The sequence below is a fragment of the Patella vulgata genome, chromosome 4 (assembly GCF_932274485.2).
Source record: "Patella vulgata chromosome 4, xgPatVulg1.2, whole genome shotgun sequence".
NCBI lineage: Eukaryota > Metazoa > Mollusca > Gastropoda > Patellidae > Patella > Patella vulgata.
Genome location: NC_065882.2, coordinates 9,560,128 through 9,585,793, shown reverse-complemented (window position 1 = coordinate 9,585,793; position 25,666 = coordinate 9,560,128). Strand labels below are relative to the sequence as shown.

The 25,666-nt window shown below is 38.0% G+C and overlaps 1 protein-coding gene across 1 annotated transcript; it reads right to left on the bottom strand.

Moving 5' to 3' along the window:
* Positions 1-2,372: 2,372 nt before the first annotated feature.
* On the bottom strand, positions 2,373-25,649 carry LOC126819073 (mediator of DNA damage checkpoint protein 1). Its single transcript, XM_050546901.2, has 22 exons — positions 25,525-25,649; positions 24,947-25,052; positions 23,526-23,589; positions 22,656-22,708; positions 21,719-21,811; positions 20,858-20,950; positions 20,110-20,271; positions 19,405-19,489; positions 18,691-18,753; positions 18,379-18,507; positions 17,309-17,475; positions 14,791-16,317; positions 14,221-14,361; positions 12,403-14,013; positions 11,413-11,733; positions 10,650-10,820; positions 8,877-8,945; positions 7,877-7,976; positions 7,108-7,263; positions 6,128-6,153; positions 5,381-5,540; positions 2,373-4,271 (listed from the first exon to the last, which is right to left on the bottom strand). Exons 2-22 carry the CDS (start codon positions 25,028-25,030, stop codon positions 4,189-4,191), a joined length of 5,358 nt encoding a protein of 1,785 aa, XP_050402858.1. The 5' UTR covers positions 25,031-25,052; positions 25,525-25,649; the 3' UTR covers positions 2,373-4,188.
* Positions 25,650-25,666: the final 17 nt, after the last annotated feature.

The following is a 25,666-nucleotide window of genomic DNA, read 5'->3' as shown; positions in this document are numbered from 1 at the left end:
ATCTATTTTAAACTTCAATATGAGGGAGAATTTGAGTTGGTTGTTTTTATATATTTACACTGGAGAGATTATTAATACATATATACATACATATATACAGAGATTTATTAAAATTACCTGTAAAACTAATTGCCTTTGATGTTTTCCATTTCAAGTTCATTAGTAACCAGAGAGGGAAAGGGCGGTAAGAAGGGAGAGGGGAGGGAAGGGAAAGGGGGAGGGAAGGGGAGTAAGGAGGGGAAGGGAAGGGGGTAAGGAGTGAAAAGTGTCTAATATTCACTCGACACAAACTAGGTCATTTTCAGACTAACAGTAACATTGTACGGTTTTATTTCAATTTTTCACTTGTGGGTAGGGGTCTTTAGCAGTGGGAGGAAACTAGAGGACCCGAAGAAAACCCACAAGGTTAAGCATGTGTCCCTACTCCTTGACATGTACAACTGTGGGATCGAAACCTTGCCCGACACTTGACTCAGTGACAGACTTTATGATCTAACACACACATATTTGACCAATCGAACATCCCCCATCCACATTAATAGTTATTCAGAGATCTAGACTAACATACTGATTTCTACAGTTCCAGGGAGCCACAGTGGTTCAGTGAGTATGTGTTGGCTCTCAACCCAGTAGCACCCGCATTTCCATCGCAGTGTTGACAAGAGATGGCTTCTCAGGATTTTCCAGTGGTGCATGACAGAGAGAAGAGAGAGAGAAATAGGGTTTAAAGTCCTCTTGACACAAATTAGGTCATTTCGGGAATAACATGGTTTAATTTTATATCAGTAATTCGCATACGCTTAGGGGTCTTTAGCAGTGGGAGGAAACTGGAGGACCCGGAATAAACCCACAAGGCTGGACAGGTGACCCTACTCCTTGTCACGTACAACCAAGGATGCATGACAGAGTCTGGTAATGAACAGTGTCCAGTCAGTCGGATGAGACAAAAATTGAGGTCTAATGTGCATGTTGACCTTGCATCATCTTCAATAGAAGGCTTGATCTTCCTTTAACTCTGTACATCTTATCAAGATCTTCACATAATACCCCGCATAATTAGGCACTAATTTCGATTGGGTACAAGCCCAGGTTGAGAACCTATCAGATTCCTTGATCATGGCGAATACCAAGTCTTGCGCTTTCCAGCTAAAATGTCTACCCGTGGTAATCAAGTTTCAAAGTCGAAGGTTCAATCAATGTCAAGGTTTCCTTGGACGTCGCTAAGTTTGATTTGAGTCTGTTTGTGTCACAACCCCAGATTGGACGCTGCTGTTCACTTGTCTTCGGTAAAGTCATATAATGTAGCTTTAAGTTCGGGAATTTCTGACTACTCTAGCAATGGTTAGATGTCGTAAAACTTGCGGTCGTTGCTTCAGGAACATGGCCTTGTACGTAAAAGAATCCTTGACTGTTAGTAGAGTAGACATGGCGAATGCCTGGTTCCTGCAATAAGGTAACCATTTATATTCAATAGCATTTCATTTCTATAGTCACATGTGAAATGTATGCAAGGAGAATTTGGCCCAGACAGTGGCATTTAGCCTACTCTTGATCGAATTACAACTGTCAAGGGTTCTGTTACTTCCAAACCTTGATTTTTACATACAAATAACTAGACAAACAAGTGATAACTCCTTATATTCTTCTAGGCCAATGCTGGGTGTTGAACCCAGGACAAACTCGTCTAGTGTTCAGTTCCCTTAACCCACTTGACTACCAAAGCAGCCCCTCGACTACCACAGCAAATAGCCTCTCGACAATCATCCTTGAATAACACAGACACTTGACTACCACAGATCATAGCCCTTCAACTATCACAGCCCCTTGACTACCACAGCCCTTAGACTGCCATAGTCCTTTGACTATCATAGCCCCCGACTAACACAGCCCTTCGACTAACATAGCCCCTCGACTACCACAGCCCATAACCCTATGACTATCCCAGCCTCTCGACTAACAAAGCCCTTGAATAATACAGCCCCTCCACTACCACAGCCCTATGACTATCACAGCCTCTCGACTAACACAGCCCCTCGATTACCAAAGCCCTTGAATAATACAACCCCTCGACTACCACATCCCCTTGATTACCACAGCCCATTGACTAGCACAGCCCCTCGACTACCACAGCCTCTGGATTAACACAGCCCCTCGACTACCACAGCCCATCGTTATCACAGCCTCGTGACTAACACAGCCTCTCGACTACCACAGCCCATAGCCCTTTGACTATCATAGCCCATCGACTACCACAGCCAATAGCCTTTCGACTAACACAGCCCATAGCCCTATGACTATCACAGCCTATGACTATCACAGCCTCTCCACTAACACAGCCCCTCGACTAACACAGTCTATCAACTAATCGTATGGATATTTTATCACAGTTCTTTTTATTTTCTGGTAATAGCTTTGTATATTTTACAATTTATATACTTGATGTATTTTACAACAGTACAATAACTAAAATATATAGGATGAAAACTGATAAAATATGAATCGAGATATTATTACCTATCTAAAGACTGGCCACCTATTTTCATCAATTTTTATGAAAATTCTTGGTGTCCACGTTCCAAGTACTAGCTTTATTTACACCCCAACTAGATTTAAAATTCATCTGTTAAAATGTATAAAATCAAATATTGTACAATCACATCTAGATATATATAATTCAGTTTATAAAAACATCTTTAAAAATAAACAAAACTATCATTCAACTAAAATATAGAAAGAGAAATGGGGTTTGATGTCTACTCGACACAAACTAGGTCATTTCGGGACTAACATATGGTTCAATTTTATTTCAATAATTCGCTTGCATCTAGGGGGCTTTAGCAGTTGGAGGAAACCAGAGGACCCAGAGAAAACCTGCAAGGTTGGACAGGCTACCCCACTCCTTGTCACGTACAACCGGGGAAGTTGACTCAATGACAGACCTTATAATATAGCGTGCACACACTAACCAATCAGCCATCCAACCCCCCTAAATACAATATAAGTTTAGTGACTTTGTCTCCTATACATTTTTACACGTAGCGAAGAGTTTGGTTTCCATCTGCTTCCCACATGCAGAGTTATGTTACATGCAAATCAGACCCAACGCTTGAAGGGATTTTGCTAATGTGTTTCTGCCTGATACCATATTGGGTATGCCAGAGTATTCTCTCTTTTAACATCTGCATGTTACAAATACCAAAAATTAAATGATGAATTCCAAATATTCAATGGTTTGTGTATCAAGCTTGAATTGCCATTTAACCTCTTTATCACATAGTACACAAAGTAGCAATTTTGTGAGAATTATTAAATCTTTTCCAAATGTCACTAAAATGTTTTTGTATAATAATTTAGTTGTTTTTCAGTTGTCAAATATGAAAGCAAATAAAAACTAAACCACTGCCTTTTAATTCAAATATATCGGTACGTAAAAACTTTGAATTATAACTGGGGTCCCCATGATACCTGCTGTGTGATTCTCACAACGTGAACCCACAAGGGTTAAATGAATACAAGTTGTAACGCTTGTAACGAGCAAGTGAATATCAGAATATTTTAATAAAACACTACACTTTATGGAATACAATTACTGTGCAATATATAAACAATGATTCTCTAGTCATTATCAAGCCACAATAAGAATCATACTAGGAATGTCACTCCTATTACATTAGTTTTGTGTTTTATTTCATGTGACCAATTGCTAAAATGCCACTTCAACAACTCGAAATATTTGAACTTACTACGAATAGTAACATTCCTACTCATCCATTTCAGCTCTGAACTCCCTTCAATAAATTCCTTGTTACCATGCAGGGTTTCAAATCCATTTTGAAACGAACCGGCCAGAGGCCAGGATTGGGTCATAAGAGGTCATTGTCAACTGTTTGAAATATGGTAATTGCTGATAAGCTCCCATTCGCTTGAATAAGACTTCAATAACATGTGTGCCAACAGACGGATCTTGGATGGACTCTGATGAAGGAATGACCAATAACATGTGTGCCGATAGACGGATGGATTCCGATAAAGGAATGACCAATAATATGTGTGTCTTCAGATGAATATTCATGAAGGAATGACCAATATGAGAGTTATAACCAAAAAATGAAAGTCTTTCTTTTATCCGCGAGGAAATGATGAATTACAACAATGATGATGTTAGCTGTTTCATTCATTTTTCACAAATCATCTTTTTCTAGCCTTGGATCTGGGAGCGGTTTTACTGTTAGTTGCTGCTGCTGTAGTTGGGGTAGTAAATAATCTAAAAGTATTGACGTCAAGGAAATAATGGATAATTATTTGGTTCGTTCGTACATTCCTGGAGTTTTACGTACACTTTGTTTGGTGAAAAGGGTCGTACACAATTTTTTTTATCAAGGTATATAAGTAACCAATTATTTGGTGAAAATATTGACTAATTGATAAAATAAAAATTGAGTACGACCGTTAAAGATACATTATGTAAGGTTTAGATAAAGAGCTGACAGTTCTCCTTATAATAGTTTAAAAATAGATAATGAAAAAGGAATATATTGAAAATTGCAGTCAATTTACTTTATTCAGAGTGAAGTTATGAATGTTTGAAGTTTTGATATGAATAGCGTAGTCTTGATTTTCATTGCTACAATTATTAAATGGCGATTATGTTTCAATCCATTAAAAATCTTTGCCATACGATGTTCTAGAGAGTTGAATTTATGTTTGTTATGTGAATAAATGTCTAAATAATAGTTTATATAACATTTTAAGCCAAAAGAACGAACTGCAACAGACACGTTTAGCTCTTATATAATGCGGAGCCACAGTGGCTAAGTGGGTAAGACACTGGCTCGCTAGCCGGGAGGTTGCATGTTCGATCCCTGCATTGGCCGAGAAAATTCGTCAGGATTTTCTGACATGGTTTCCCCTTGTCAGTGTTCCCCCTTGTGAGCGGGCCTGCCAAGGACAGTTATCTATTTGTTTGGATGAAACGAAAAACCGAGGTCATGTGTATACATTGGCGTGCAAGTAAAAGATCCCTTGACAGTTGGAATTCAATATAACAGTAGGTCGTAGTGCCGTTGTCAGGGCAAAATTTCTCTCATAGCACACTGTATGGCATATGCCCGTCTTCATTTCTTACATAATGTATCTCTAAGTGAAATATCGAATTCCAACTGCCAAAGGGTATACACAGAACCTTGATTTTTCATCCCATCCGAACGACTAGACAGGCTCCCCTTCCTACACCACTGGCAAGGAGAAACCACGTTGAACTTTCTTGGTCAATGCAGGGATCGAACACGCAACCTCCAGGCTAGCGAGCCAGCGTCTTACTCACGTAGCCACCTTGGCTCTGTATTTCTAAGTAGATTTAAAATTGTTTTAAAAGGATATGATTCAATCTCGACTGTTTGTCGTAAAACTCCTGTTAAAATAAATTCTGATGACACAACGTCTATCCCTGCCGTTACTGCTGGTTGACATAATTTCTTATCCTCGTCACAGGATATAACAATTATATTACCTTCTTTCTTCTTCGGTAATGTTTTTATATACTGTAAATAAAAAGATGGATTGAAATCAAATGGGGTTGTACGTCCTACATTCTACACATTCTTATGCAGGGTTGTGTGGCCAAATGGTTAATGTGTGAGCAGTGCATCATGAGGTCTGTCATTAAGTCAAATGGCACGGTTTCAATTCCCCACAAGTACATGACAAGGAATGAGGTCGCCTTTCCAACTTCATGGGTTTTCTTCGGGTGCTCCTGTTTCCTCCCACTGATAAAGATGGGGTTTCATGTCCACTTGACACAAACCAGGTCATTTCGGGACTAACATATAGTTCAATTTTATTTCAATAATTCGCTTGCGAGTAGGGATCTTTATCAGTGGGAGGAAACGGGAGGACCCAGAGAAAACCCACAAGGCGGGAGTCTCCAAAAGGCGACCCTACTCCTTGTCACTTATAACCGGGGAATCAAAACCACTCCAGTCGACTCAAAGACAGACCTTATGTTACAACGCGCACCCACTAACCATTCGGTCATCCAACCCCCCTCCCATGCTAAGAGCTGCTAAAACATTCTACTAAGTTTATTTATAAAATATAATCTTCATGATTCAAAACTAATAATACATACCTCAGCACCAGCACATTCTAATATTTCTGAAAAACAAAAACAAACAACATGACTCAGGGTATCAACATCTTGTGTCCGTGTATATCAAAAACACAAAAATTATCCAATTGAGAAATTTATAATTAACAGAAAAGTGTTTTATCCCATTTAAACGACAAGATGCTGTTCACTACAATTTGGGTATCATTTAGTTGTGTTGTTTTTGCACGAGTTTCTGTAGTTAATGTTTAGTTTCCAACCCAACTTTCGAAAACTGTTCTGTTCGAATCCGCCAAGAATCATAGAAAACCATTGGGTTTCTACTGTTGTGTAGTTTAAATGGTCTGTCTAGAATAGATAATGAGCGTTGGTTTTATAACTGTTTAGTTTCTCAAAACTAATTAATTACTCAATACTGCCCTAGGATATTTTTTTTTATAAGGCCTAACAACGTAGGGTTCATGGTACATGGTATCTGGTCCCATATAACTGATTTTATAGAGAGAGAGAGAGAGAGAGAGAGAGATTAATGTCCAGTCGACACGAACTAGGTCATTTCGGGACTAACATATGGTTCAGTTTTATTTCAATAATTTGCTTGCGGGGGTACGGGTCCTTAGATGTGGGGGGGGGGGGGGAACTGAAGGACCCTACTTCTTTTCATGTGCCATAAATAATAGTAAAGGTCATCTAAAACAGATTTTTAATATTAGATATTCAATGTCAATTAAAAGTAATGGACTAAAGGAATTCAATCTGTTTTTTCATATTTGGAATGAAATTTTCAAGAAAATATAAGAACTATTTCAATAATTCGCGTGTAAGTAGGGGTCTTTAGCAGTGGGAGGAAACCGGATGACCCAGAGAAAATCCATGAGATTGGACAGGCGACCCTAATCCATGTCATGTACAACCGGGGAATTGAAACCACACCAGTTAAAACAGCACAACTACATGATACCTGAGGTGTAGCGTAACCTTGTAATATAAACATAACGTACCTTTCATGGTATCTGGGCCTGGTTTAACTGATTTAGTAACATGTATTTTATAACCTTGTAACATGGGATGTGTTGAAGCTATGTCCAGTGACTGATGTAATAAAAACTTGTACTGTTTCTCTGTTGTTTTATCACTGACTATATATTTACTGCTGTCTATATAAATACAATATTCATTACATTATTATATGCATTGCGACATAGATTTAGCACCTTTAACATTGAACGTAAATTAGTTTATATACATTCATATTACATTATTATATGTGTTAAGACCCATTTGTGTCAATTTCTAGGTCGCTAATGTTTTAGCGCTTTAAGCTCCTTTAACATATATAAATATAAAACATTGCTTCTATCATTTAACCATTCTTTAACGTATACATTTAATCCTGCCAATAACTAATTTACATGACAAGGGGCAGTCGTCAATGGTTGTCGCATATTTATATATACAAAATATAACTATTTATTAAAGATACATTATGTAAGATTTACTATAATAGTTTAAAAATAGATAAAGACAAAATTTCAGTCAAATTACTTTATTCTGAGACAATCTGATCAAAACACATTTCATTTCGTTTTTTATATTTCAAAATTTTGTTTTAACAGACCGATTCATAGGCTAATGCCTCATATCATCAAGAATGCGGGTTATATAACAACTCTTCCAGATCTTAGTGTAGTAAAGACAAGTAAAAGAAAATTTTGAACTATAAAAAACGAAACGAAATAGGATCTGTGTTTTAATGAGGTTGCAACTTACCAAGAAACATTCCAGCTGTTTTACACTGTTCTAACCACTGTGGGCTAACAATCTGTACCCCGAGACATAAACCACCTAAAAACTTCACTGTTCTTCGTATCTATAAAATATAATTAATCTTTAAACCTTTTCAACTCACTTTAGACCTTAAAATCATGGACATCTTTTGGTATTCTGCAACAATAATCTGGAAATGTGCTGACTAAATTAGTTTTTTAAATTTTAGGCCTCATATTGAATAAGTATCTATAGATACTATAAGTATCCCATATCAATATGGTATACAGCTTGCCTCATCATATACCAATATGGTATACAGCTTGCCTCATCACATATCAATATGGTATACAGCTTGCCTCATCACATATCAATATGGTATACAGCTTGCCTCATCACATATCAATATGGTATACAGTTTGCCTCATCACATATCAATATGGTATACAGCTTGCCTCATCACATATCAATATGGTATACAGCTTGCCTCATCATATACCAATATGGTATACAGCTTGCCTCATCACATATCAATATGGTATACAGCTTGCCTCATCATATACCAATATGGTATACAGCTTGCCTCATCACATATCAATATGGTATACAGCTTGCCTCATCACATATCAATATGGTATACAGCTTGCCTCATCACATATCAATATGGTATACAGCTTGCCTCATCACATATCAATATGGTATACAGCTTGCCTCATCACATATCAATATGGTATACAGCTTGCCTCATCACATATCAATATGGTATACAGCTTGCCTCATCACATATCAATATGGTATACAGCTTGCCTCATCACATATCAATATGGTATACAGCTTGCCTCATCACATATCAATATGGTATACAGCTTGTCCGATCACATATGGAACTAGAATTGCCTCATCAGTATGATGTACAGATCTCCTTGATTACTCAAACTCAACATTTTAAGTTAAATAAAAAAGAATGAATTGAGTAAAATGAAAAAGAATGAATTAGTACTACCTTATCTGTGACTAAATGAGAACATTCTTGTATAGAATCAGCTAATGTACCACCCAGTTCTTTCACAGTCTGAAATACAACACATATATAGTCAACATCAATCATTAAAGGTACTTAAAATACAGATGTGAATTCATCCTTTGATGTTGGTGTACCATTATTTCAAATAATGGTACGGGCAGTGTGCCAAGCATACATTATTTATACTAGTTGCAATGTTGGACCCGTGTGACGTATTTCATTGAAATGCACACACTGGATAATGTCTGTATTTTAAGTTGTTTTATGGTCTTGTGGAAGACATTGCGTAATATATAGATATTGCCCTCCTGCTATCACACTCTTGCAATATCAACTTATTGCAGGTCTTTCTTTACCTATCTAGACCATAATCAACTCTAGATGGCATCGCTAGCCTGCGATGTTTACTGGATTATGAGCCGATTTACAGCATAACTTTCCTTCATGATTTAACGATTAAATGGATAATCGAGACTATGCTGTTTATCGTACTGACTTTAGTAATGATGATCGAGGCCAGGCGGAAATTTCAATCGCTTAGTTCTCGGTTCAGAGTGAATCAATTTGACTGAAATTTTCATCAAATTGCCTTTACATTATCTAGTTTTTAACTATTATAGTGAGAACTGCCTACGCATTATCGTATCCCCATAATGTATCTTTAATGTCTCGCACTCAACCATTAAACTACACATAAAGCACCTGTCACAGACATTGTTTGGTTGTCTGTTATTCTGAATTAGCGTAGATTTTTTTTTTTTTATGATGCAAATTTCAAACTAACTAGTCTATTTCCTTAGAAATTGAAAGAGAGAGAGAGAGAGAGAGAGAGAGAGAGAGAGAGAGAGAGAGAGAGAGAGAGAGGGAGAGAGAGAGAGAGAGAAAAATGGGGTTTAACATCCACTCTACACAAACTAGGTCGTTTTGGAACTAACAATATGGTTCAATTACATTTCAATAATTCGCTTGTGCATCGGGGTATTTAGCAGTGGGAGGAAACTGGAGATTGGACAGGCGACCCTACTCCTCGAAACCATGCCAGTTGACTCAATGGCAGACCTTATGATGCAATGCACACGTGCTAATCATTCGGCCATCCAACCCCTGTTAGAAATTGAAATTTTTTTACGTCCTACTATTCTGCGCGTACCCGACTAACGAAGACAGACAAACGCCATGCAGTGTGCTATTGGGATAATTTTGGCAGGACAGCAGTATTTCTACCTACTCGTCAAATTCTAACTGTCATTGGTTCTTTTATGTGTGTCCCAATGTGTACAAAACGGAAGGACCTGTTTTTTGTCCCATCCGAATGTTCCTTGCCAAGTCCTCCTTCCTACACCACTGACAAGGGGAAATTATATGAAACTGGATTTAACGACCTACTTTTCTGCAACAAGGGAGAGGAAGAGATAGGGTTTAACACCCACTTGACACAAACTAGGTCATTTCGGGACTAACACATGGTTCAATTTTATTTCAATAATTCGCTAGCCCATAGGGGTCTTCAGCAGTGGGAGGAAACCGAAGGACCCGGAGAAAACCCACGAGGTTGGACAGGCGACCCTACTCCTTGTCACATACAATCGAAACCACGCCAGTTGACTCCATGATAGACCTAACCATTCAGCCATCCCCCTTTTTCTGCAACAACTTAGCTAATGAAGAAGGTCTTAGAGTGGGGATTTTACTGTATTTTGGAAGGGGGGGTGAATAACTGAGGAAGAGGGATAAAAGCGAAAGGGAACTAACCTTTTCTCCCTGTTCATCAACGACTCCTGTAAACATAACTCGTGGTTTAGGTTCTTTTTTCCGTAATGTAGGGGACGATATCGTTTCATCAAGATCTGATCGTATTCTTGATGGTGTTAATCCTCCACCATCTCCTCTTTTACTGATTTTACTTGCTGATGCTGATAATTCCTAAAATACACACAACATGGTAAATAAATCATACAAATACACAAAGCTTGGTAAATAAATCATAAAATTACAAACAACATGGTAAATAAATCATACAAATACACACAGCATGGTAAATAAATCATACAAATACACACAGCATGGTAAATAAATCATACAAATACACACAGCATGGTAAATAAATCATACAAATACACACAGCATGGTAAATAAATCATACAAATACACACAGCATGGTAAATAAATAAAAAAACCACAGAAAGCCTGATATATAAATCCATACTAAAACACACAAAATCTGGTAAAAAATCAAAAATACACAAAAATTTGTAAATAAATAAAATATACACAATGACAGGCCTTATGATACTACGTGCAGGACCTAATCACTCCGTCATCCAACCCAGCTTCCATACAAATGGTTTGAGACATGCTCTAGTATCAAAATTGTATATGCCAAATTAATACAATTTAGTATCAAATTAAATCCAAGAGATTTCTAATAAGCAATAATAATTTTTTCCTGTTTTTTTTTGTTTTTTTTTTTGTATTGTCATTTTGACTACAACAATAATTTATTAAAGCTACTAACCCTCTCCTGACTTTCATCTCCCTGACCCCGACGTTTTTTAGCTTTTGGGGTCTGATTTGATGTGAGATCCGTATTATTATCAACATCTTTTGTTTTACCAGAAGACTGACGCCCCCAACGATTAGTCGCAGGTGTGTCACCTGATTCTTGAGGGCTCGTTTTTCGAGAATTTCGACTTGTAGGAGATTCGATTACATCTTCTAAACTCGTTTTTCGACCTCTACGATTTGTTGGTTTAGGACTTGAAGTAGCCGATTCCTGGGAAGATGTTAATTCTGTATTTTCTATCTTACTAATTTTTTTAGCTGAAATGGACAGTTCCTGAAATAAAAATACGACACAAATTAAAAACTGAACCACAAAACTGTATCAATCAATGTGGACAATATCTATAATCATACTGCAATGTCTACATACTGCAAAGTCTACATACTGCAATGTCTACACACTGCAATGTCCATAGACCAATGGTTCCAGCTGAACCCTATTGACTACCCCAGTTCCCTAAAAATTCTAGAGAGAAGTAATCATTTTATTCATTGAGTCTGGAGGTTGGATGTTCAGATTTTCCAGCTTGGGTCCCCCTTATCAGTGATGCAAGACGGAGCGCCTGATAATGACAGCTGTCTAGTCGTTCGGATGTGACGAAAAAAACAATATCAGATATCAGAAGCCCATCTTTTCCCGGTAAGTTCACAACATCAATGTCCATTTAAATTGTCAAATAATTCGTTTTTTCAATGATATTGAGTAACAGACTTAGCTACTTTAACTACTGCTCTCTTACCCACCTGTATACAATATTTACATAGTTAACAGCACAAGCGTCAGATGACTTGAGGCACTAGAGGGAACAGTAGTTTCTGGCAGTCTAGATGCTAACATGACATATTCAAATCAACTACCGGTACACAAGATTTTAATATATCAAAGTGACCACATGAGAAATAATTAACTGCCATTAAAAAGAATTTGGTGATTTGTACTCACAGTAATTTGGTCTTCATCATCCTGACCTCTACGTTTTCGACCTCGAGATGGCTGGGTAGCCTGAGCTTCACCAACTGTTTGATCTCTGCCAGAGGACTGACGTCCCCTTCTACCACTAACTATTGGCCCTGTAGTCTCTGATTCCTGGGATTTATCTTTTGTTGATTCTTCACCTTTTGGGAAATCAGAACCAGGTAAGGAACTTGCTGATGTTTCTGAAACTTCATGGGTAATGGGAGTTTTATCAACCACCGACTTGCGTCCTCTTTTATACACCTGCTTCTGTGGAACTTTTGGGGCAGTTTTATTTGCTTCCGAGACGTTTACGGTCTTGCTTTCATTTGATTTACCTGCCACCGATTTGCGTCCACGTTTACCATGTGATGGAACTTCAGTCACAGACTCAGTTGGCAGATCTTCTAATCTCTTTGTACTGCTTGATTCCTCAACTTCTTCAGGTTGTTTTTCTGTGGGTAGCACAGATCTGCCACCTCTTCTAGATGTCTGGGCAGTTTTATTTGCTTCCGAGACGTTTACGGTCTTGCTTTCATTTGATTTACCTGCCACCGATTTGCGTCCACGTTTACCATGTGATGGAACTTCAGTCACAGACTCAGTTGGCAGATCTTCTAATCTCTTTGTACTGCTTGATTCCTCAACTTCTTCAGGTTGTTTTTCTGTGGGTAGCACAGATCTGCCACCTCTTCTAGATGTCTGAGCTTCAGGAACTTCAGCTGCAGACTCAGATGCTGCAGGTATTTTTTCATTCTTCTTCAACAAAGCAGAACTGGTTCTTTTTTCTACAAGAGACTGACGACCTCTTCGGGTTGGTGGTTTCTGTTGGACTTTTCCAACAGACTCTGCAGATTCTTCATTAATTTCTTTCTGTTTGTCGGCAACAGATCTTCTGCTGATTCTACCAGACTTTGGACCAACTGCTGAATCATCTGTCTCTGGAGACTCAGTTGACTTTTCTGGTGACAATTCTAATTTTGCTTTCTGAACTGACTTCCGCCCTCTTTTCGTGTTTTTTTTCTGGGGAATTTCTGCAACAGTTTCTGATATTTCCGGCACTATATTAGTGTCTATCTTTTTTGTTTCTTCTGCCTCAACTACAGATTTCTTGCCTCTTCTCATAGTTGTTGATTGTTTACCAGTAATATCTTGATCGGTCTTACCAACATCCAATTCCACCTCACTACTTGCATTTGCTTTTTCTACAGCTTTGCCCCTCCGGCTTCTTCCTACTGCTTTAGTCAATTCCTCTGTCAAATTTTTTCTTGGTGATGGTGATTCACCAGTTTCCACTGCAGCACCACCAACAATGGTCTCATTTTTACTAATTTTTTCATCTGGTGTAGAAGTTTCAGGACTTTCAACAAAAGTAGGCCCCTTTCTCCCCCTACCCCTTGATCTCCCTGGCAGGCTTTTCACCTCTTCAATCGGTCTCTTTTCTTTGTCTGGTGAAATTTTTCTGCCCCTCGCTCTGCCTCCTCTTCTGGATGCTGTGCTTTCTGGAGTATTTTTAGAGTGAGTATCAGAGTCTACTATGCGATCTATAACAGGACTCATTAAATCATCATCTTCATCTTCTGGTGTTTGATCTGTCACCTAAAATAAAATTAAAATGCTACAATATTGTGAAAGTTGAATATCTAAAAGGAACTTCAAATCTATTGGTTCAAATCTGTTGAGTAAATTTTGAAAACATTTGGCATCCTTTAAAAATATAATAAACAAGTCAGTGTTGGAAAAAAATCTTTTGGTGGCCCTCTTTTTCATCTTATTGAATCCAAACTGGGAGATTATGAAACTTACCCCAACAAAAGCTACCCGTTTAGGTGATGGTGACGGACTTCGTTTTTTCGGACTGGCTAAAGCCGATTTATGTGGAGAACGAGATGGTATAGGTATCATTGGTGGTCGATCATCTTCAGGACTTTCACTATCAGCTACAAACTACAAAATATGGAGAGAGATTCAGTGACAAGTCATCCTAAATCATCGAAAGATAGCTATCGTTAGAAAAAGGAGAATGGGTGGCTGCATGGTCCAACACTTGCATTCTAGATCATACAGTCTGCGATATCACCCTAGGTGGAAGCGGTTGTTAAGCCCCATGGAAGAAGAAGAAGAAGCGGACGTCAGCTTGTAAGTTTGCCTGTCTAACCTTGTGGTCTTTCTCCAGTTTCTCCTTACTGATAAAGTTAACTGCATCAAAGTGAAATAAAGGTACATTAAATAACCTAGTTAGTGTTGAAGGGACTTTAAACCCCATCTCTCTCTTAAAATGGATAGGATATATTCAGTAATTTAAAACATATACAATACATGGAATGTTGAACAATACGAGCTCCAACTAAAATACGCTTTAAAAATGATTAATACCTCAATATCTTCAACAGGTAAAGTGTCTCCATCAGACTCAGATTCATCAGCAGCTTCTGTTGAATCTTCTTTTTCTGGAATCTTCTTGTTAAATTTTCCCCTTTCCCCAGAACTTTTCACAGGAGAACCATCACCATATGCCTGGGTAGCATCTTCAATCACTTCATCTAAGGGAACTGTAGAAGCTTCACTGAGTTCTTGAGTAGCATCTGCAGATTCTTGAAAGCTTTTTAATTTCTTTGGTGGAGATTTTCCATAAGGTTGAGTAGCATCTATATCTATTCCATCACCATCATCAGTACAGTCAAGTTTCAGTGGAGAAATTTGGCTAGTGAAGGAATCTCTTAGCTTTTTGGGTGACTTTTGGGGAGATGCTCCATAAGCCTGTGTTGGTTCCTCAGCTAAGTTTACATCTTCCTCTTGTTTTAAGTCTTCTACTGGGACAGTTGCATCAACTGTGTTGATATCTGAGCTTTTGCCACCTCTGCCTTTTTTCTTTGGCACTCTTTTTGAAGCTCTACCATATCTATTGGTGGCTTTCTCTAATCCAACTTCATCTTTAAGATTATCAATTGGGATTGTTGCTGTATCATCTAGTTCCCCAACTGCAAGTGTGGCATCATCAGGACCAGGACCAGCTTTGACATCATTTATGGGAATGGTTTGATCTGTTTCATAAATCTGTGTTGCTTCTTCTGAGCTTGTTTCTGGCTTATCTTTTGTTTCTGGATCAAAACCAGCTGTACCATCAATCAATTGTGTTTGATCCTCACAACCAACAGGAACTGTTTCTCCAACACAGAGTGTTGCATCTTCATTTCCAGCAACCTGAACAGTTTCTGTAATAACTTGAGTGACTTTAATTTTCTTTGTCGTTTCACCTTTGCTAAATGGAATATTTTCTGAGATTGGTTGTGTGGCATCATCATCTTTTTGATCCTCACAAGTTCCTACGTTGGGAACCAGTTGTGTTGCATCATCATCACCAGAATTCTTTTGAACAGGTTCTTCCACGATTTGTGTGGCTCCATCATCTAAAGGCTGGGTTGAACCATCATCAGTAGTAGAGTCTTCAGTTGTATCAGCAGCCAGTGGTGCTTCTTCAGAATCATCTGGTTCATCCATATCACAAGCCAATGTTGGCATCGCAAACAGGTGACTGACATCTCTCTCCTCAGACTCATCTTCTTCTTCCTCTAAAACTTCATCTTCTTTAGAAATCGGTGAATCAGTGTTCCCTGTCTTGGGTGTGTCTGAAGAGGCACTCTCCGGAGTTTCTAAAGTCTGTCTCTTCTTGTTAGGGATAAGAAGTTCTTCATCATCATCGTTGGCTATAAAACTTTGAGTCTCAGCAACACCGCTGATATCTGCTTCCATGGTGTAAGGTATTGTGGCCGCTGTCCTTTCAGGAATTTTCTTTTTTGTATTCTTTGATTTAGGGATGGGTGATAATTTACCAATACCAGATTTAGGTTTTCTACTTGTTTCAGCATCCATGGTGTAAGCTACTGTTGCACTAGGTCCTTCCTGTAATAAAAGACACACAAGTTATAAAAATTATTTATTGCCTTAATTCATGACTGCATACAACAAAAATCATTTTTCTCGATTCTAGTATTTTTAAACTGTTATTTTTCTTTATCTTTTTTCACATTTTTTTTCCTTGTTCATGGGTCTTCCCTGGCCAAGGTCATCAAACCTACTTTTGTTTAAGTGTTCACAACCGAACAAATGAAGACTTTCATTTGCCATGCAGGGTGGTGCTAGACACTTTTCCATGCCAGGCCCTCCTCCTGTACCACTAGAAAATCCTGAGGTACTTTCTGACAGTTGGAATTAACCCAAAGTTAAGCTGTTATTTTTTTTATTTCACGTAAACGACTGTATTTTCAATATACATGTAATTGTTTCAGAATTTTTGTTAATATTGCGACAACTGGAACTGTGGGTTTTCATTTTTAAATTCTAGTCAGTCTGTCAATTTTTGAAGTTTTTTGTTTAAAACTGATTAGCAAGATATTTCTTCCAAAAAGAAAATGACAAATTTTAGCATGTTAAATTTAAGAGAAGTTCTACGGTCATTCGATTTCATTGAAACAAGAGTACAGTGGACCATGATTTGAAGTGAAAAGGGTGATGTTTAAAGGGCCAATCTCGATTATATTTTGGAGAATAAAACTGCCTAATTTGTGTTAAAAACCCTTAACAAACTGCCTAATTTGTGTTAAAAACCCTTAAAATCCTTTAACTCAATATACGTGATACATTTTCAAACAACTTAAACCGGTCAGTCTTCATCTGGAAATGGAGACCGGTGTCCCAAGCTGTATTATATGGTGTCTGGATAAAACCAGATGTTTATTCTATAAAAATAACGTGCAGTTGAAATTTATCAAGTACAGCACGTGGGTCAAGCTGAAATTTTGAGATAAAGTAAATAAAACATTCCTCTATAAATTTTATACATACACAGACTTTTATTTCTGAGAATCTGTTCAAATGTTCCCTTTAAACTTACTTCTGTATCTGTATCATCTGTAGTGTCAGCAGCACCAGGACATGCTTGTGTTGGAGCATTAAGATCGACAGTAAGTTCATCAACTTCTTCTTCTTCATCAGATTCTAGGACAGCTGTAGCGCATGCCTGAGTAGCAGCATTTAATAAATCTTTACTTCTCACATCATCTGTTGGTGGTAAAAAGAGAAAATGAATTGAAATGAAATGAGGCTTAACATTCTAGTTAGGGTTCTGCTTTGACTGGGCTATTGAAGACGGGGTGGGGGTGGGGGAAACAGAGAAAAAGATAAGAATTAATTGAAGGCAGCTCATGCAGAATATGACAGTTACTTCTACAATAATTAGAGTCCATGAAGTCTTTCACAGCTTAACCCACAAAATGTACAGAAATTGATTATTTAATTTCAGAAAATATAATCCAAATATCCTTCGATTGGATTAAAAAGAGGCCTATCTCACATTGTCTGTTCATGGTAAAAAAAGAAAGCAAATAAGAATAACTCACATCCAAAACCATTTGAAACCGATGTAAAAAAGAAAAAACAAGGCAACATGTTAAAGATACCGTACTCTGACAAAGGATTAATCAAGGCAGGGGCATAGAGTGTATTACACGATAAATACTTTGATCACTTAATTACCTAATCAATCGACAAGAACTTGGCATACTCGTTCTTTGGACATTTGTGCATCGATTGAAAGACTATGGTTTTCGGTGTAATGTCAAAATTCCAAGGCTGTTATGAGACCACAGTTCATACAGTATGCTTGAACTCCTTTTTCTACACAATTCTTTCTGATGTGGTTTCCCCTTGTCAGTGGTGCAGTATGAAGCTGTCTAGTTGTTCGGATGGGACTAAAAACCGAGGTCCCGTGTATACATTGGTGGCATGTAAAAGATCCCTTGGCAGTTGGAATTCGATACAAGAGTGGGCCTAGGCCATAGTGCCACTCCCCGGGCAAAATTTCCCCTCATAGCACACTGTATGGTGTATGCCCGTCTTCATTATCCCACTCGGATGTAGGATGTTAAACCCCATTTCATTTCATTTCATAATTTAATAATCTACCTTCTTCATCTTCTTCCGTTTCACTTTCCATTATACAAGCTTGAGTTGGTGCGTTCAATATTCCACGTGGTATCTCTTCATTATCTGTCTCTGATCCACTTTCAGGCAGAACATGGTCATCACTTTTATCTAATAGAGAAAGAAATGGCGATTATTATTCATTTACTTTTCACTCCAATCACAAAATGTAGGACTTTAGGCGTGGAGAGATCTCAAGGGACAAGGTAAACACAATTTTGAACTATAAAAAATGAAACGAAATAGGATCTGTGTTTTAATCAGATTGTTTAAAGCATTGATAGAATATCTTACCTAAATATTTTCTTGATATTGGTGTATCTTTTACTGTTAAATTACCTCTCGTCGTATTATTACCTACAACAAATAAAATAACATTATAGGATGTTCTAATTGAAATATACCTAGAAGGGTAGAATGGTTACTGTCTATTGGTGAAGGGAGTGAGTGATTTGATTCTATTAGTGAAAGGACTAAAAGAGATTACCTCTTTAGTGTGGTCGGAGTGCAGAATTTCCGGGAATTAAGTGGGTGAAGAAGATGGTTCTTGGTTTTTGATGATCCATTGGACCAGTACTAACCCTCCATGGAGTTACCCATCTTTACCCCATGGGGAAACTTTTTGGCACCATTTTTAATTTTTGCCTTGCCTAATCACGTACGAGATCACTAATTCCTAAATAACTTGTGAATATTGACCTCTAAACCAAGCAAGTATAGTGTCTACCCATAGGAAATCGATACCACAGATTTCCAAAATTCTACCAATTTTACACTATTACGTCACTATGACGTGAAATTCAAAATGGCGCCCAAGATGGCCACCATTCCATACAAATGACCATAATGCCCTAACTATTGATGTTAGGGCGCCAATTTTAATGTCTTTATCTAGGTTTGAGAGGTCAAGCAATCCATTAAATCCGACCACCACTAGACATGCCACAGTTTGGGGGGACTGAGGAGGTTTTTGAAAAAGATTAGCATTCTGAAAATGAATAAACCTACCACTGATAAAACTGTCATCATCTGAATCAGCTGCGTACACTCGTGACCTTGATGCCTTTAATACTTGCTGTGTTGGTTCATAACACTAGAATCAAATAATTTACAAGATAATCAACTACCCAATAAAACTATTCAATGCAGGGCCGTAACTAGCTCAGAGCAACGAAGGGGCAGGTAGTGTAAAATTGACGGACAATGTATATCTATTGCTTTGCCCCCCTTGTGCCCACCCCTAGTTACGGGCCTGATTCAATGCAGGGTAATGGTAATTGTTATATGTTTTGATCATAAACAATTTCAATTACGAAGAGACTACAATTGTTATATGTTTTGATCATAAACAATTTCAATTACGAAGAGACTACAATTTTACCATCAAAGAATAAATAGACTACATCTGACAGACATTAGGTTTAACATCCACTCAACACAAACTAGTTAATTTCAGGACTAACACATGGTTCAGTTTTATTTCAATAAAGGAGTCTTTAGCAGTGGGAGAAAATCGGACTCCAAGAGAAAACCCATGAGGCTGGACAGACGACCTTACTCCATGCCACGCACAACCGAGGAATTGAAACCACGTCAGTTAATCCAATGACAGACCTTATGATGCAACGCACAAACACTAACCATTCATCCAACCCCCCTCGCTCGATTAAGCCTCCCCCGCCCACCCACCGTGATTCAAGAGCTAGATGTTACCTGTGTTGGTTGAAGTATGTCACTACTGGCATTGCTATCATCGTTATAATCTTCCTCATTTATAGTCGGTGATGAGAGTTTGGCTTTATTATTGTTATTACCGCTAACTACATCGTTTAACATAGACTCGGATCCTGTCTCAGATCCACTTTCATTTACAGCCTGAAAAAAGTCAACCCACAAACGTTAAAAATGTGATTAAGGTTTACAGATATCATATACAGAGAAAAAAGGGTTTAACGTCCACACAAAATAGGTTAATTCGGGACTAACATATGGTTTAATTTTATTTCAATAATTTGCTTGTGCGTAGGGGTCTTTAGCAGTGGCAGGAAACTAGAGGACCCGGAGAATACCCACAAGGTTGGACAGGCGACTCTACTCCTTGTCACGTAGTACATAGGTAGACAGTTTTTTTCGTCTCATCCGAAAGACTACGCGTCTTTCCTTACCAGGCCCTTCGTCTTGCACCAATGACAAGGGGGATCGAAACCACGCCTGTTGACTCAATGACAGACCTTATGATACAGCGCGCACTCGCTAACCATTCCGCCACCCAACCCCCTAATTTTACAAATGGGCCGGAGTGTAAATGGTTAAGACAGATGGATGTAGGAACTTGTAACCCATGCTATAATAAAACTGTTGAATGAATCTGTTATTAGCTTATTTGATACAACAGAGAAAGGACAGATATTTAGATATTAGGAATTTGTTTATCTAGGAACTTGGCATCTATTATACACACCTTTATATATAGTTTATAAACACATTCTATATCAGCGAATATCAACTTATTTTCGTGCTTTAACTCGTATCGCACATCAGGCTGTAGAAATAACTGAAATACAAACAAAACATTTGAACAAAGCATTAAAACTGATGTCTCTCAGATGACGACCAGAAGCTTTGAACCCTCTAATCTCATTCAATTTACAGAACTCAACAACAAAAATGAAATAGGATATCTTTTTTAAAACATGAACAGAGAGAAATAGGGTTTAACGTCCACTCAAGACAAACTAGGTCATTTGGAGACTAACATGGTTTAATTTTTTTATTTCAATAATTCGCTTGCACGTAGGAGTCTTCAGCAGTTGGAGGAAACCGGAGGACCTGGAGAAAAGCCACAAGGTTGGACAGGCGACCCTACTCCTTGTCAGGTACAACTGGGGAATCAAAACCATGCCAGTTGACTCAATGACAGGCCTCATGATAAAGCGTGGAAGTGCTAACCATTCGGCCATCCCCCTAAAACATGAACAGAATTGAACGAAATTTTGGACAGATATTCCAATTAGAGATTCAACCTTCACAATCCCTAAAATCTACAAGGACAAAGAATGAAATTACAGAAAGACAGAATTCAAAAAGCTTTCTTTAACAAAAGCTGACAGTTATGACATCATAACTTTGATGTGAAGATGAAATTCAAATGAAATGGGGTTTAACTTCCTACTTTTCTGCACCGACTGGGCTAATGAAGATGGATAAGGTAAGGACACAGAACTCAACAATAAAAATGGAATGAAATGAGGTTTATTGGCAAGTCAGCGCCAACCGGGCTCAACAATAGAAGATATGATTAAATGGTTTTTTTAATACTTACCTTTCCCCTGCGAGTTTTATTCAAGCTTTTTTTATCGTAGATTAAATGACTATCTCCTTTTACTTCAATACAAGCATGCTGTTTAGACAATGCCTGAAACATGACAATGGTGAAAATATCAAATACAATTATTGACACAAGACAAAAATGAAATGGGGTTTAACGTCCTACTGTTCTGCACATATTGGGCTAATGAGAGAGAGAGAGAGAAATGGGGTTTAACGTCCACTCGACACAAACTAGGTCATTTTGGGACTAACATATGGTTTAATTTTATTTCAATAATTGGCTTGCGCGTAGGGGTCTTTAGCAGTGGGAGGAACCGGAGGACCCGGAGAAAACCCACGAGGTTGGACAGGCGACCCTACTCCTTGTCACATACAACCGGGGAATCAAAACCCCGCCAGTTGACTCAATGACAGACCGTATGATACAGCGCGCGTGTGCTAACCGTTCGGTCATCCCCCCCCCTTGGGCTAATGAAGACGGGTATACGCAATGTTGTGTGCTAAGAGGAAAATTTTGCCTGGAAAGTAGTGCTACAGCCTACTCTTATATCAAATTCGCACCTTTAAGAGTTCGTTTTCATGCATGCCAATCTGTACAAAGAACCATGGTTTTATGTCCCATCCGAACAACTATACGCTGTCCCTTGTCAGGCCAGCCCCATCCTGCACCACTGACAAGAGGGAACCATGCCGGACAATGGTGAAGAGATAAAATAATTATGCTTTATGTTCATGAAGAATAGGTTTGCTTGTAGGAAAAAGATAGCCCAAGTATTATTTACATTGAGATAAGTAAAAACGAAGATCAGAAACCAATGTAAACTTCAAAAGGTTGTGAGATAGGATTGACCAATTTGAATATTGTATGGTTTAAAATTTCATATTTTTTTATGACTGTAATGAATGGGCAGTTTTTATTGAAGACTTACTTTTGTTGGTATACAAATATTACATGATTCGTCTCTGCCGATAATATTTTCACCTGAAAGAAACAACATGTTGATACTACAGGTATCTGTACAAATCTACATATTATATTTGGGGCCGTAACAATCAAGTGTAAAGGAAACTGGACTCTCTTCCTCAGGATTTTTTTTATCCCAGTTCCCACTGACAAATAAAATGATGCCTAGTAATTAGGATGAGATGAAAAACCTAAAACATTAAAGAACTTTTGACAGTTGGAGTTCGGCAAATAAAGGTCGGAACTCTGCTTTTCCGGCAAAATTCAATGCACTAGCATTTAACATGTGACCATAGAATTGTTTTTTAACCTTTAATTAACCACCCCATTTGATTCCATAAATTATTTAGATTAAAAGAAATTTCAAATAACGAACAAAGACAGTAGCTCAAACTACAATTCCAATTTCCTGAAATGACCCCAACTCCTGATCATAAACACATCAGTATTTACTCTGTTCAGTCAGGTATCCCATATCCGTTGATCAGATTCATTCAGATATCCCATATCAGAGCCATTAACAAGTTTAATTAATTAGGTGCGTGCCACCAATGTTCACATGTTTGATAAATACGGAGACATCTTAATAGCCATTTTAATCAAAAACATGGCACATCAATGCAAAGAAATATGATAGCTATTACTATTAATAAAGGTTACAGAAGCAGTGTCTGAATACCGTTACTAACAATTTCATACTGAATACTACATTTTACATGGCTGTTTTTTTTTTCAATTGACCCCCTTGACTTTGTGGAACACCGGTCACCCCTCCCCCCTCCCCAGTAAATAGGTATATATTCATGAATCATCAAAAACATCCATAGAAACCAACCTTCATAAAGTGGATATTCTTTTTCTGGTAAATCTTTATATTTGAACACCTTCAGATAGGAAACCTGAAAATCAAAGTTTATCTTAAGTTGAACAATGAATAGGAAATAAAATGGCCCGGGTGTTCTACCAACCAAGCTAATGTAAATGAGAGAGAGAGAGAGAAATGGGGTCTAATGTCCACTCAACAAAAACTAGGTCATTTTGGGATGAACATATTTTTTTATTTCAATAATTTGCTTGCGTGTGTGGGTCTTTAGCAGTGGAAGGAAATCAGAGGACCCGTAGAAAACCCACAAGATTGGACAGGCGACCCTACTCCTTGTCACACGTTAAACCACTATACCAACCCCGTTTTCAACAAAAAGTGATTTTTTTTACATTGAGTTTTGTAGCTGATTATCGAAACTGACCAAAACGATTGTTCCCTAAGCTGTATCAAACTGGTACATCATACAGATATTCACAACTGGGGTGGTTTCAATTTCCCGATTGTAGGTGACAAGGAGTAGGGTCGCCTGTCCAACCTCGCGGTTTTTCTCCGGTTCCTCCAGTTTCCTCCAACTGCTAAAGACCCCTACCCACACGCGAATTATTGAAATAAAATTGAACCATATGTTAGTCCCAAAATGACCTAGTTTGTGTCGAGTGGACATTAAACCCCATTTCTCTCTCTTTTTCTCACATGGTTCAGGTGGTTGGGTTTCAGGAGCTCCAAGTGCTAAAGAATTAAATCATCCCTTCAGAAATAAAGTGAACATTTGAATAGCGCTATTCCACAATATCTCTGTGCTTGATCATAGTGCAAAAAATGAGTTCAGTACTCTGTAATTCAAGCAACATTTAGAATGTGATACTAAACATAGCGTTGAAACCGATAAGTCTTCAGTGACGATCAACATATTAGGCCTACTGATTACATCATTAACCCCATTTACATTACAAATTTTAAGCGTGAATGGGTCAAACAGAAGCATGCCGTACTGAGTACCATGCCAATTTGGCCCACTGAATGAAGTGGTCTCGGCTTGGTGCCAAGCATGGCACGATTAAATTTTCGTAATGTAAGCGTTATCCGGTCTGAGAACTGTACTCAGTACGACGGATTACTGCGCATGCGCCAAATGAACCTTGAACTTTCTTCCCGCGAACTTTGACAGTTCTGTCATCAGTTCTGTCAAAATGGCTGCCCAAACTAAATCAACCGCCATACTTGTTTTTATCTGGGTGATATGCATACGGACTGAAATTAACTTTTCTGTGAAGAGTTTCACATTTGGCGAGTCTGGCACAGTTCCGAGAACGATTATTTTAGAGTAATATGTAACCGGGTCAATTTCTTGAAATTTGTCGTGGGCTGGTACCATGCCGAGAACGGCACGATCTTATCGCTGCCATGTGTAAACAGGGCTATAAACTTACTGGTGTTTTAGAAGATCTATTATCTTCATCATCTGTTTCATCTTCAAAAGATAACTGTATCGCTTGAGTCTGGTCGAAATCCATTGACCTTAATCCACTTTAGGACCTGAAAAAATCAATCAAAATAAACTTAAAAATATCCAATAATCTATAACACATACTTATGGAAAAACAGCTACTTATTCATTTGGGCAACGTTGATAACGTTGAAAGAATACTATCGAAATGTCGCCCAAATAATTTATGTTTTTTCCTTTTATATCCACTAAAATCTTATTTTTTTCATCATGATTTATGGGCATTACCTGAAAAAATTGATGATCGCACGAAAAAAAATTGTTTTGCCCGACTCCGGTGCAGCCCCCACCTGATACGCATATATGGATTTAACCAGAGAAATACAATATCTATTTCTGTGGTTAAACGCCCTACTTTTCTTACCACTACTATTTATTTTATAATCGTCGGTGTATGGAAATGATTGTAAATGTAAAAGACTCTACTAGACATATATCTAGATCTAATACTTAGTGGCAGATGAATTAGAATATAAAAGAATATGAAAAACAGTTGGATACCTATTATATATAATCAATATGCTCAAAATTTCGCATTGGTTTGAAATCTTATATCTTTTTTCGATGATAACATAAGCAACAAAAGTAAACAACAGATACGTCTTCGTAGGTCGGCAACTTCCCGCAAAATGAACTGCGCAGG